Raw genomic sequence first — 13885 nt, 5'->3', positions numbered from 1 at the left:
AGTGGCATGGTGGAAGAATGAAGCAGAAAAAGAAGAAGAAGAAGAAGAAGAATGAAGAAGAAGAAGAAGAAGAAGAAGAAGGAAAGATTTAAGAGAGAAACAGAGAGAAACACAGAGAGACGGATATGTAGACAGAGAGAGAAACAAGCAATAAGAAAAAAAAACAGAGTATGTACATACACATACAAATTAGACCTCTCTATTTTTCTATTTTCTTTATTTCTTTTTATTTTTTATTTTTTATTTATTTTTTATTACTTTTTTTTATCTCTTTTTTTTTTTTTTGTGGGGCGGAACCGCCACCCTGCCACGTCAGCCTGCCATGGCCAATCCGCCACGTCAGCTTTGGAGCTTTTCCGGCATTTCCGCTTCGGATTCGCATTTCTCTCTTCTTCTTTTTTGTCCTTTTTTTGCCTTTGGCCTTTTGCCTTTTGCTTTTTGCTTTTTGCTTTTTTGCTTATGCAAACTGTTCTCTATGTATTGCATGTATTGTGTATTGCTTCGTTCTTACAACACACACACATATATATGTACATATATATATATATGTATGTATAACAGTATATGTATATGTATACATGTGCATATGTATATATATATATATGTATGTATGTATGTATGTATGTATGTATGTATGTATGTATAACACATATATATACATACATACATGTGTGTGTGTGTGTGTGTGTATTGTATATATATATATAGAGAGAGAGAGATTAGGGTTTAACAAATCGTACATCCTTGAGGTTATGGAATGACTAACCTAATTCCTTAATGCATTACCCAATGACGGTTTGTTTGCTTGTGCCCCCCCCCCCCCCCCCCCACCCCCACCCCCTTTCATTCTCCTCGTTTATTTATCTCCATTCCTAATTACTATACGCATGTGATCAATACACTCGCCACGTCCATTGTCGTGAACAGTTGGAGTGACTAGGTCCCCCTCAAAAACGAAATGTGGAAGTGGTCACACAATTATAGTCAATCAACAATGATATCTTTGTTCACAAGAAATGAATTCGCTAGCCTGTTGACAACCAGAATTATGAAACATGTCATTGTATACAAAAACATTTGGCCAAGGAGTTAGTCCATCATTTTCTAAGTTGCTTCCACAATTCCCTTGATTTCAATAAAGACTAGTAGCATCTAAGGGGGAAAATTAGTTGCCAAAGTATGGAGGAAAAGTCATACAATCATTCTGACTTTGCGATGGTACAAGAAGTCATAATTGGCTAAGACGTTGCCCATAAACTAGATTGATGACATAAGACCTTATACGTAATCAAAACATGTTGGCATTAGCATGTTATAAATATTGGGCTTTTACTAGAGGAAGCCAAAAGCATCATTTGATGCAAGCAAGCTTGTTAAAGGAATATATACATATTCATATTTATACTATTTTAAATGGTAATTGTTGTACCTCGAAGGAACGATTCTTTAATATCAACTTCTCTCATTGCTGCCCAACAATATTGACTTTCACGGCGATAAGATTATGCAAATTATTGCAAGTCTATTGTTGTGTGTTCCTGTTTAATTCTAAACTATTTTAAAACTCTTGAAGAGTTTTTTTTTTTTAAGAGTTTGATTATCGACAAAATACTTCAATCACAAGTTTTCCTATATGGAATCACATACTTATATATGTAGAATTCAGTAAGCCACATCATACTTTTTGGATTATTGAAGAATATATGAGAACCACGAATATATATATACACACACATACACATTATCGAGGCTCCCCATGCATTCATGGGTGCTCAAAAGTTTGATGTAATATAACCATTATTTTAGTTCAATCACATAAAAGAATTAAATGATTGTTGATATGTTATTTCAACACTCCACAAAAGGACATAATAGAGTTATTTTTTGTACATGCATTATTGGACACAATATTCCGATGCACTATTTTGAGATATACACATCAAGATTGGTTTCTTTAAAAGGTATGACAAATTGGTTTGGAACTAACCTCTCAAGACTCACATTGGTCTAAGTCATTCTACTAAAATAAGACTAACCATTATTGTGTGTGCGCATGCATGCACGCGCACTCACGTGTGTAGAGACACATCCCAGTAATGACTTATAAATTAAAAGAAGAGTGGGGATTTGATTGCTTACTGGGGATTGTAGCAACATATAGATTAGAAAAAAAAAGGATGTATTCCTAGACCAAGGTTTGATATGAAAGGGGTGATATGCGAGGACGCATGGCTTCGGAGGGCTAGAAGCGGGGAGAAAATGGGCTTTTTCTCTCTCCCACCAATCTAAAGTTTTCTAAAGCAATGTGTTGTCCCTACTACCTAGTCTAGTGTATGTGAGGCATACATTAGGAATTTGGGCCCATGCGTGCAAAAGTTGCTAACACATGTTACTATTTGTGGTGGTGTGATCTTCACAATCTACCTTCAAATGCCCAAGTTTATTCACCTGAAAAATATTGCAATATAAAAGTAAAACAGAATGATCAGAATGGCTCGTGAAAGTATCACAAATAGTATATACTTAGACATTAAAAAATGGGAAGAATTGTAACATGTTACTGATAATGATTGCATGAATAATGATTATATGGTTTCGAAACATATAGTTTGTAGAGGTGTTTTCGAATGGAAATTTCCTTTGGTTGCTTCACTCGCTTGATAATCTCTCTTTGTCTTAGGAAGTGACAACTATCTTACAGGATCATAAAAAATCAATCTTTATTTTGAAGAAACAATGAATTTTCTAATAAGAAGGACTAGAATTAAACCAAAGAAATAATCATTGTACATTGAGTTAACCCAGAGTGCAAGCCTTTATTCACTATGGTATGTTACATCAAACGTACCTTGGATTCTTATTTCCATAAAGCCACAAGATCATGAACCAAAGAAGTATGATCCTCATGGAATAATGCAAGTGTTCCCCCTTAAGTAGTTTGCCTAAGGATTGTAACCTAATAGCAAAAAACAGTTCTAAAACCTAAAAAGTGCACGCTAGGAAATTCTCATAAGAAAATAACATCCACCAGGCAAAAAATGGGTTATAAAGCATAAATTAAAATAAGAAAGAAAAATCAAAGGGACATCGGTTTATGAAGACATTGGACTAAGAAAGTAGATATTGTTTTTCTCACAAAAATGGATGAGCAAATTGTGCATATTAAAACATTGACTCTTCTCACCATTGGTGATAACCAATATGGGAAGAATGAGTATATGGCTAAATAAATGATGAATGGATTGTTTGGCCCTAGTTTCCATCAAAATATTGTCCACACTTTTATCTAGTACAAAAACTAGTCTAGTCAACAATGATAAGGTTATCACTTCAATGCCTTGTCAACATAGTCTTTTTCCCAATTGCCATATATTAAAGTAGAGAAATTGGAACGTGATAAAATGGGGTGCCCTCCAAGTTCACAACTCAAGTTGTGACTTTGCTTAAAGATAATATGTATCTAGCACATTTAAGGTTTTGGGGGACTTGAAAGATTGACCAAATCGGATACGAAAACCTCCGAATAGCCAACTTCCTAAAAGTTTCTCCCCCAATAATCTGCGTTGAAAAGTCAAATCATTGTATAATATGCCGATTTTACTTAGTGCCACACAAACTTGGTGCCATGTTCAAAGTTTGTGCACCTTGAAACCCAATTATTAGGGTCAATGCTGAGCCCGTATGCTTCACAAGAAGCAATTGGCAACGGTTCAGTTTGAACCGAACCAAACCGCGAAACCCCGGTTTAACGGTTTAACAGTTTGTTTCAAATGCCATAATGGGTTCAAGGTTCCTGTTCTATACAAACATGAAGCCTTACAGAGTTTTGTTGGGGGCATACCTTTAACCTCCCATGGTGGTGGAGAGAGAGATATCTGCATGGAATCATATCATCAAAGAGTTCTCTCAGAGAAAACAAGTGGAAGATGCTCTTCAAGCTTTCCACCAGATACAGGCTCAAGGATTACTTCCTTCTAAGGCAACCTTTGTATGTCTCATTTCTTCATTCACATGCCACACCTACACATACCATGCCAAGAGAATGTATTGTATCATTCTAAACAGTTCTTTCGATTCTGATGTTGTTGTTGGATCATCCCTTGTCAACATGTTCAAAAATTGCGGTCACATGAATGATTGTAGAAGAATCTTTGATGCAATGCCATCTAGAAATGTTGTCACATGGACTATGATGATCTCTTCATGTGTTGCTTATGATGATTCTATCCATCTCTTCAATCAGATGCTCCTTGATGGGATCTTTCCTAACAAGGTTACTGTCATGAACCTCTTCCGTGTTTGTTCTTCTCTGGATGATGGCAAAAGAATCCATTCCTTGTTATTAGAATGTGGTGATGATGTTGATGTTGTTGTATGTAGCTCCATCATTACCATGTATGGGCGATGCGGTAGTCTGAAAGATGCACGAGAAACTTTCGACAAAATGAAAGAGAAGAATGTGGTTCTTTTGACATCCATGGTGTCTGCCTATGCTGATCATGGATGTGGAAAAGATGCCCTACAAATTTACCATCATATGTCACAACAGGGTTTTCTAGCAAACAAAATAACTTATAGCACTCTTCTTTCAGCATGTGAAGGTTATGATATTTTGGTATCAGGTAAGGTTATCCACGCTACTATCATACATTTTGGTTTCAACTTGGATGTCTTTCTTGAAACCGCCCTTGTTTCTATGTATGGAAAGTGTGGTAGCTTGAATGATGTCTCAAATATGTTTGACAGTATGCAACAGAGAAACACCGTATCTTGGAGTGCATTACTTGCAGCGTATAAGAATGGTGGAAAATGTGTAGAAGTTCAGCAGCTTTATTGTCAAATGCTACATGAAGGAATTTTGCCAAGTAAAGCAAGCTTTCTTATACTTTTGAATGCTTTAGGCAATCTAGGAGCACAAACTGAAGGACGGCGATTGCATGCTACCATTATCCAATCCATAAAGTGTCAATCTGATGTTGAAGTTCACAATTCCCTTGTTAATATGTATGCCAAATGTGGTACTCTACATGATGCGAGGAAGGTGTTCAATTCAATTTATAACCGATCTATGGTCTCTTGGAACACAATGATTACAGCATGCACAGATCACATGGAGACTGAGATTGCAATTCAACTTTTTATTGATATGTGGCAAGAAGGCTTTGTGCCAGATGAGATAACTTTAACAAGCATTCTCATTGTATGTGGGCATAAGGCATCTTTGGAGGCAGGGAGGATTCTGTATGCTTGTATAGTAGAGAAAAACTTAACACTTGATAGTGCCATGGTGTCTACTCTTATCAACATGTATGGGAAGTGTGGGGATATCAATGATGCTTTGCATGTATTCCTTAACACGCCACAAAGAGATGTTATCTTATGGACTTCTATAATTATTGCATACGCACAAGATGGAGAAGGTTGGAAAGCTATTCAGTTTTTTAACCTAATGCAATATGAAGAGATCCCACCAAATAAAGTTACTTTTGTTACCGTGCTTCTAGCTTGTAGCCATGCTGGTCTTGTCTCCGAGGGTTTGCAATGTGTTTCTTTGATCACAGAATGTGGCGTAAAGCTTGTTGATGAACATATGCTTTGTTTAATAGATATGCTTGGTAGAGCTGGTCAGATCGATGAGGCTGAGCTGCTGCTCAACTATCTGTCACACGAAGCTATGGTTATTGCACTTGTAATGCTACTTAGCTTTTTCAAACATGTGACTAATGTGGTGCAAGGACAGCGTGTAGCAAAGATGCTGGTTGAACTAGACCCCAACAATGCTGCATCATATGTATTATTATCAAATATGTATATGGCTGATGACAGGACATCATAAATTATTATAAGACGCAATTTATGTTTGATTGGGTTGTGCTACCACATTGACATTGTCAAGTTAGTTGCATTGGATTATACTTAAGTGCCAGGGGCCTCTCATTTTCCCGAATTGGATAAGGATAACTCCATCCATGTGAAGATTAAATCGATTCAAGATTTACATATGGGTTTAATAAAGTTCCATTACATGACATGCATAACTCTCAACGAATCCCATACTTGACAAAAGATGGTGTTAAACCCTAAACCGCTCAAACAAACACAAAAATCCAATCAATTATGAAGTGAGAAAAGTTGCTCAATATTATTTGAAGAGGCTACAGCATTGATCAAGACGAAATAGGTATATACATCATTCCATTGCCATATTATAAACTACAAAAGTCAAGCATCAGCATAATATTTAGAGTTTTCGGACAGAAGAGGACCAATTATCTCTTCCCAATCTGAGAAAGTCCATGAAGAATCTGCATCATAAAGAGGGATTCCATTGACAAAAAAGTAAGGTGTGCCGACGACAACTCTTGAGCATCCAAACTACAAAAGTCAAACCATAGGGTTAGGGGTTTAAAACTTCAATGAGCATATGGCTTCAAATTATCTAGCTAATTATAAAATATGCAAAAAGAACTCTGAAATGCCTGTGATTTTATTATTTCCCCCAAAATATAGCATGTCTAATTGCTCAAGAGGGGATTCAGCTAAGGTTACTTAAGGGGATAAGAAAACCTCAGGTATTTTCGAGATTTTTTCTATGCCACCTTATTTACATATACCAGCAAAACATTTGTTAATTACCTTAAACGATATTCGTGTGGCCAAATCTGTCTTCCAATCTGAAAACGCCGCCTTGAAGATGCTCTCCAATTCTGAAGGCAGAAGCTCATTGAAGTTTTGAACTGCAAGTTGCACTATTCTGTCCACAACAGAGGATGGTGTCTCCTCTATAGTAGCACTATTTAAAAAGGCATCCTATGAATAGAGAAACAAATTATTATTTTATACTCTTCGCACATGCATTACATGTGCTTATTTCTTGTAATACAGTAGAGGAAAAAATTCTGAGAACAAGGGGATGAATTTAGCACATATAATTGCTCTTTCAGGGGTTGAAAGTAGCATTTGGAGAAATGATGAAAGTGCAGCTGCATTCAGGGAAATAGCGAAAATGCACGAGCATTTGGGAACAGATCAAAGAACTACAGCATTTCAGAGTTTTTCCTTATGTTATATTCCTATTGAGAAACCTGAATGCGAGATGAAAACATACAAAAATTATTACAACTTAACCAATAGACCATTATTTCTGTCTTCAGACTAGAACATTCAAAAAAGACAGGATATACATATCAATCTCAAAGAATGTCTGAGTAAACACATAAACACATCTACATGGATGGTCAACCTAAGATTTAGGAACCTAATAGCAATAGCCAAATGATCAATTCCATGCATTTTGAACTATTTCAGCACTGTATTCAGCATCTTGCTTTACAGAATTGTTTACAAGTCATTTGGAAATGCCTTTGGATATCAATCTGTCTTTGAGATCGAACATTTAATGCACTCTAAGGGCACACTCTTTTAACTCTTCACGAAATCTTTGTATTAAATATAAAAAGGTTTCTCTATTAAGAATCTACTTCAAATTGCAATACTATTTGTATTTCCATTGATCTGGTTGTCACTTACTATACCTTGAAAGAAATGATAGAAATAGATATTCTAAATGGAAGGCACTCAAGAATCACAAATCGGTCACATCCTATACGATGGAGTGATTTAGACAGTTGCAAGTTCACCTTCATGCTAACATTTGGTCACAACTTACAAAACTTCAAGTTTTGTGGATAAAATAATTTTTTAGTAGTGTAAGGGATTATTACAAAAGAGGATCGTATAAGGTGGCAAGGGAATGTGCACGAGAGAGAGGGCGATGATAAAGATTTATTTATATTTGTGTGTACTCATCAATCCTCTACAGTACATGATCAGAAGTGATACCTATGAAATACCAATTCATATATGCACAAATAAGAGAAAGAACCTGATTATCAAAAAACAACTCCAGCAAAGGGTATGTGAAAGAGTTGTTCAAGTTGTTGATAATATGAAGCGCTCTACATGCAAAAAATGCATTGTGATGATACCTGTCACAAAGAGAAAAAACGTGGTCAGCTCAAATGATAGTTATTTATGCATGACATTCTAGAAAGCAATAACCTTGACACTTTCAGACCAAACACATTGATTACATTTCCATATCAATAGGTAAAATATCAAACATACCTCTCATGTATAGGGTAATATCCGCAATACCCCTAGTATTTTTTATAATATCAAAACATGCAAAAAAATGTAGCCCACAAAGTTCTGCTTATATTCAGCAAATAAAAATTTTCACCTTTTTTATGAAGGATGTTTAACAATCCGATCATTAGAATGCATGGTATTCTAGTTAATAAGATATTTAATATCCTGAATAGCATGCTTAATATTTTTAGTTATTGTCTGAGGGACACGTGAAATCTTATTAGGATGCTTAATATTTTGAATAACAAGCTTGCTATTCAGATTGAAGAATAGGATCTAGTTAAAATGCTTATTGGAAGCTTTATCAGGTGTTGATTTTTTTTAAAACTTGCTTTATGAGATACCTTTTTACAGAAGGTAGACTATGAAAATACAAATGGTACTGTATTGTTTTTTAAATACATTAAGGGTAATTTTTAAATTGTCTCTCAGCAATATTAGCTTTATAATTATATGTGACCATAAATATTAATATGACTTTTTTTTCAAGATGCAACTTATAGTACCATTAAAGTTGGCTACAAGTTGTGATATAACGAAATTCAAAAGTTAATCATATGTTACAATGGACCACATGACTTCATTTTTTAGTTACTGAACCATTATTTGGAACTTCATGAAGGGAGTAAAACACCAATCAAACCATCAATATCACTAAATTTTCAAATGGGAGAAAGTTTATAAACATGAAAATACCCAAAGATTTTGGGCTCGCTGATGCAATTTTTAAATGAGCAGGTTAATTTCACATGTAGGAAGTTAAATTGCATCGGAACAAGTTAACACCGTTATAAAAATGAAAATACCCAAAGATTTTGGGCTCGCTGATGCAATTTCTAAATGAGCAGGTTAATTTCACATGTAGGAAGTTAAATTGCATCGGAACAAGTTAACACCGTGTTGGTCACAACATCTAAAACCTGCTTGTAGAGTTTGCAAAGAATTCTCGATGGACCTTATTAAACAAAAAATAACATCAACAATGAGACATAAACATGTCAACATTCTAAAATTACTCTCCATTAGCTCTAAAGCTGAATTTCGAGTTCTACATTATAAGAGGTTTGCTTGAGTACGGCAAGCTCATGGTGACAAGCATCACCTGCTTCAAAAAAATAATTACGCAGTGCACTTAAAAAGTGTAGTATAAGCAATGGGCTGAAAGAAAGAGAGAAGAGTTATTGTGTTGTGCTGAAAACTGGTTGCTGTGCAGCTAGGGTTTGAGACTGCTGCAGAACTTGTTTTGGCTGTATCTCTAGAACCAAAAATCTGGGCGTGTAAGCAGTCAAAAGAATCAGCTCCAAATCTGCTTTCTGAAAATGTGAAAGGAGAAAATAATCACCTTTGCTGCAGATTTTCTGTTGTTCGAACTTTTTGTCGCTTAGACGGAAAGGGATAAAGAGAAAAATCTTTGTATGCCTATTAGGAAGAATAGAATAGAGCAGGAAACCTAAACCTGCTTAGATGCCATTTGTACAAAATACAGAGTTCTTATACTAACTCTCATCCAGCCAGCAAGACTGCTTAAAAGACTTAAGGAAAAAATCAATGGATTAGGAAAAACGAGCTTGCCATTACAAAGATATCGAATGGTTTAGATAACCAATATCTATAGGTAGCTAGAAACCCAATAGTTACTAACTAGGTTCACACTATTCTAACTAAGTTCACACCAAAGCTTTCATTGGATACATATTAAGTGTAACAAAAAGCTTATGAATGCATCAAAAGAGTTTTGCATGCATACTAAGTTGAGTGTCAATAGCTCTAAAACAAATGTTTGCTTGTGATGAGCCAAAATAAGGACAAACCATGCATTATGTATAATAACTAGCCACTTAAGATTGTGGAAAGCTTTAAATACCTTAGCCTTGAAGTCCCCTCAAATCATAGATAGAATGGATGTCCTACCATCGCATAGAACAAGAAAGAGAGCATATTATGCACTTGAGAACACATGCCGTGGCGGAGGATTTAAAGGTTAGGTCCTCGAGAAATACCTTTTTGACACTTTGGTGACACTAGTGCTTCTCTACAGGGTGGAAGTATGGGGCAGTAGCATCCCTAAGTCTACTTGGAAAGAGTTTTAAAAAGTCCAAAAGCATTTTCTTACAAAGTTTCTCCAAGTCAAGAAATAAACACCATAAACCTCCCTACATCTTGAGATAGGATCACCACCCATTAAGATCATGGCCATGGGAAAGGTTGTCAAATACATGCTTAAGGTTCAAAAAAGTCCCTCACATCAACTTCCTAGAATCGCATGGGAAGCAAGCAAAAATATCCAAAAGACACACCAAAGCAAAATTGTGTGTTCTAGTTGGATGCAAGATATAGAAAATTGGTTAGGGAGATGAGATGCAACACACTTGCTTCATGATGCATCAATAAATTCCTATATGAAGGAGACCTTTTTGCAACACAAATGTATCTCGACATGGGAAATTTGTGGAGGTTCACGTTTCACACATTATACTTCATATGTGCATCTAACTACAAAATCATATCCTTCACTGGACGGGGAAATTGTGCACATCAATACATGTATGAGCCCATCCCATTGTCTACCATCCGAACCATTGCTTCCATACAACTTCACTCAACTCACTACAATGTGAGACAGGGCATTGGGGCACAAGGTATGTAAGTAGGAGACTATGCACACTTTTCCCTAAACAAGCTCAGGAGTCAGAGTATCACACTTTGATACAATGCTCTACCTTTGATCACATTTGCCTATACGTTCCACACATTCAACCAATGGGCTCTCAACAAAGATATAATGAAGGGGTTACAATTAGATCGGGCAATAGAAATTTGTCGTACATGTAGCCCCTAGCCTCATGGACCACGATCTCACCACCCTTGTCATCAACAAATAAAGGCCATTATCTCCCGCCATCGTAGGTGCTTTCATCGCTTCGGAGACCTCTCCATAATGGATCGACCTATGGTAGAGATCTTTCAAAGACAAAAATTACAATATATATTGGCTTGAGAATCTTACATATACCAATAACAAGAATCTTTAGTCTATTTTTATCTTATTTACTTTTATTTTTACTTAGTAGCATTTATTTTGTTTTGTTGTTCTCAAAGACAAAACAACACTTAAGCCGTAATCTCTTGTTAGTCTTATAGGCCATTTTGGCCTTTTAAAAGACATTAATCTCTCTCTCTCAAAAATAGAATGCAACAACTGCCATAGTACCAATATGGCTATCATCATTCTTGATTTAGATCATGTTCAAAGTGTCTAATCACATTCTCATCCTTTCAAGTATGTTCACATGCATTGATGGAGGGATAGAGAGAAATCTCACATGACGATGGCTTTAAACAACTTTTAAAATGGGGAAAACAGGGGATTCACATCCATCTTGAAAGTCTTGATTTCAGATGAACTTTGAATACATATTTGAGAAACATTTCAACCCGTTGAAACAATAAAAATATATATTTAAAAATACATCCTTAAAAGTTAATTCTAGATCAGCGCAAAATTCTGCAAAAAGATTCAATATATCAAACCGAAAAGAAGAATATATGTGACCAATAATGAGAAGTAGTCCAAAAAAACGCAAAAAATCTTGATTTCAGATGATTTGAAAATGTATGCAAAAGAATCTTGAAAATCTTGATATTTATATCATCTTCAAACACAGTTTTAAAACGCTGATTTAGAGAAGGAAAAAAGTACACCAAAAACAAATCCAGATTTCATATCATCTTCAAATGCAAGGTTTAAATGCTGGTTTGGGGAAATATAGAAAAAAAATAATTTAATTTTTATATGTCCAAATGCAGCTTTTAAATGCTGATTTGGAAAAACAAAATATGTGAAATGGGAACAAAATCGTCTAATCTTTTTTATTTATGATAAACTTAAAATGCACGTGAAAAAGTTGATTTGTAACAAACCCTTGAAACTTTAGTTCATATCATCTTCAAATGCAATATTTTCATGCTGATTTAAGGTGGGGAAAATATATACTCAAAAAAGTCTTGATTTCAAATCATCTTTGAAGTGCAACTTTGAGCACTGATTTGGGAGAAAAAATAGATTAGGCAAATAAAAAATTCGGATCATTTATAATTGCGAATCTTAAACAACAATATTCATCAATCTGTCAGAAGAAGAAAAGAGAGTTGTGTGCGCACTCACGGAAGAGGGAATGGATGAACGATCAATGTCAAATTATCGGCGTAATACTCAGCAACTTCCTTGACAACAGGCCACGCATCGGCAGTGTCGGAGCAGAGGGGATCAAAGAAAGCCTCGAGCAAGACGGTAGCGGAAGAGAAAGACGATGATGACGAAGAAGAAGAAGAAGAAGAAGAAGGTCTGAAGACGAATCCATCGTAGCGAGAAGGAATGGGAATGGAGGCGGAGGGGGGGGCGAGAAGGAGAAGGAGGAACAGGAGGCCGTGGAGCAGAGCTACGGGAGAAGCCATGGCGGGACCGGAAAAGATAGAAATCAAAGAAGGAAAAACTGCAGGCAAAGAAAAAGAACGCAAAATAAAGTGGAAAGGATAGAAATAGAGATCAAAAAAAGAGAGAGACATATGTCAACTTAATATACTCGAATGCATTGGCAAACATTCTCTTTTTTATACGAATGCGTATGTTATCAAAACATTCTTTGTGTGTGTGTGTGTGTGTTTTCTTTTGACACTTTTTACTTTTAACTTTTTTACCTTAAAAAAAATAAATTTACCTTATAATAAGCAATGAATACAAAAGTATAGTATGTATTTACCATACTTCGACAGTGTTTATTATACTTGAATGATTGAAACATTCTCGAATGCGAATGCGAATGCGTGTATGGTGCGTATGGTTCATACAATGATGTATGTAAATATGTAAGTAAAACAAAGAGATTTAGATGGGGGTGTGTGGTTTTTACTTCTTCGGCTGAGAGACATTTTCCGGCATGCGGCCATAGAAAGGAAGAAATTGAGAGATGGTTTTGCCCGAAGAAGAACTATACCGTGTTTCACCTGCCTAGCCACTCTCCATCCACACTCTTCTGCCTTGAAACAAACCAAACCAAAAAGAAGACAGGGGCAAAAAAACGAGGCCGGATTCGGTTCACATGTGGAAGGGATAGCTCTTTTGGATACATGTCGCCTGCCTACCGATCATTGGAGGCCATTTTCATTGGCTAAATGGTTTTTTTTTTAAAGGAGCTCTGGGGCTGGAGGGAATTCATTAATCCGACTTTAGCAGGAAATTGAAGGAGCCATGCACACAATTGGGTAGCAAATGAATGGAGTTTCCATGCACACGACGGGTTGTTAGTTGATGTTGAAATCCTCGTCCTTTTTCGAGCTAAATGTTTCATTTTTTTTTATGTGGTAAGCTGACCCAAAAGAAAGAAACATAGCTAATACATTGAACCTAGTCATGTCAACATTATTTGGCCCCTCGTGCATCTACAAACTAAAAGGAGCATTGAATGTGGAGAAATGTGCCACGTATTGTCATAACACGAGTAATGGTTATGATTATTCCCAAACCATGTACCGTGTGTAATATGCAAGCATGTTGCGAGTAGTTGCAATTGTAATACCTTGGGTAAATTTGTAAAGAATCGGATGGATTTTGTGCAAGGGAAGAATTGTGTGTGTGTGTGTGTGTGTGTGTGTGTGTGTGCGTGCGTGTGTAGCGAGAGAGAGAGAGCTCATGATTACAAAAAAATCAGAAAACTGTATTACGAGGATGCAAGAA

The 13885-nt window shown here is 36.0% G+C and overlaps 2 protein-coding genes across 4 annotated transcripts; one reads left to right on the top strand and one right to left on the bottom strand.

Moving 5' to 3' along the window:
- The first annotated feature begins 3771 nt into the window (after nucleotides 1-3771).
- Nucleotides 3772-5882, top strand: LOC147850557 (pentatricopeptide repeat-containing protein At1g06140, mitochondrial-like). Of its 3 annotated transcripts, none has more exons than XM_087336105.1 (3): nucleotides 4135-4273; nucleotides 4381-4622; nucleotides 4757-5882. In XM_087336105.1, exons 2-3 carry the CDS (start codon nucleotides 4605-4607, stop codon nucleotides 5834-5836), a joined length of 1098 nt encoding a protein of 365 aa, XP_087192231.1. In that variant the 5' UTR covers nucleotides 4135-4273; nucleotides 4381-4604; the 3' UTR covers nucleotides 5837-5882. The 3 variants fall into 3 exon arrangements, with proteins under 3 accessions (XP_087192233.1, XP_087192231.1, XP_087192232.1); XM_087336106.1 differs by having other exon boundaries at nucleotides 4747-5882; XM_087336107.1 differs by having other exon boundaries at nucleotides 3772-4622; nucleotides 5607-5882.
- Nucleotides 5883-6115: 233 nt separating this feature from the next.
- LOC147850556 (uncharacterized) lies at nucleotides 6116-12639 on the bottom strand. The gene is made up of 4 exons (XM_087336676.1): nucleotides 12317-12639; nucleotides 7886-7988; nucleotides 6637-6810; nucleotides 6116-6375 (listed from the first exon to the last, which is right to left on the bottom strand). Exons 1-4 carry the CDS (start codon nucleotides 12604-12606, stop codon nucleotides 6223-6225), a joined length of 720 nt encoding a protein of 239 aa, XP_087192802.1. The 5' UTR covers nucleotides 12607-12639; the 3' UTR covers nucleotides 6116-6222.
- Between the last annotated feature and the right edge of the window lie 1246 nt (nucleotides 12640-13885).

The sequence above is a fragment of the Azolla caroliniana genome, unplaced genomic scaffold (genome assembly GCF_043228905.1).
Source record: "Azolla caroliniana isolate FFs.n. ecotype wild unplaced genomic scaffold, voAzoCaro1.0.p SCAF_21, whole genome shotgun sequence".
Taxonomy (NCBI): Eukaryota; Viridiplantae; Streptophyta; class Polypodiopsida; order Salviniales; family Salviniaceae; genus Azolla; species Azolla caroliniana.
The sequence above is the reverse complement of the archived record's forward strand: the minus strand, read 5'-3'. Positions and strand labels throughout refer to the sequence as shown.

Bases quoted from the DNA above. Each gene is read 5' to 3' on its own strand.
- LOC147850556 (XM_087336676.1), bottom strand. From the start codon at position 12,606: ATGGCTTCTCCCGTAGCTCTGCTCCACGGCCTCCTGTTCCTCCTTCTC. The intron at 6,811-7,885 runs GTTCTTTCTCTT...CTCTATTCATAG, and splicing joins AGTTGTTTTTTGATAATCAG to GATGCCTTTTTAAATAGTGC. The intron at 6,376-6,636 runs GTAATTAACAAA...TGACTTTTGTAG, and splicing joins CCACACGAATATCGTTTAAG to TTTGGATGCTCAAGAGTTGT.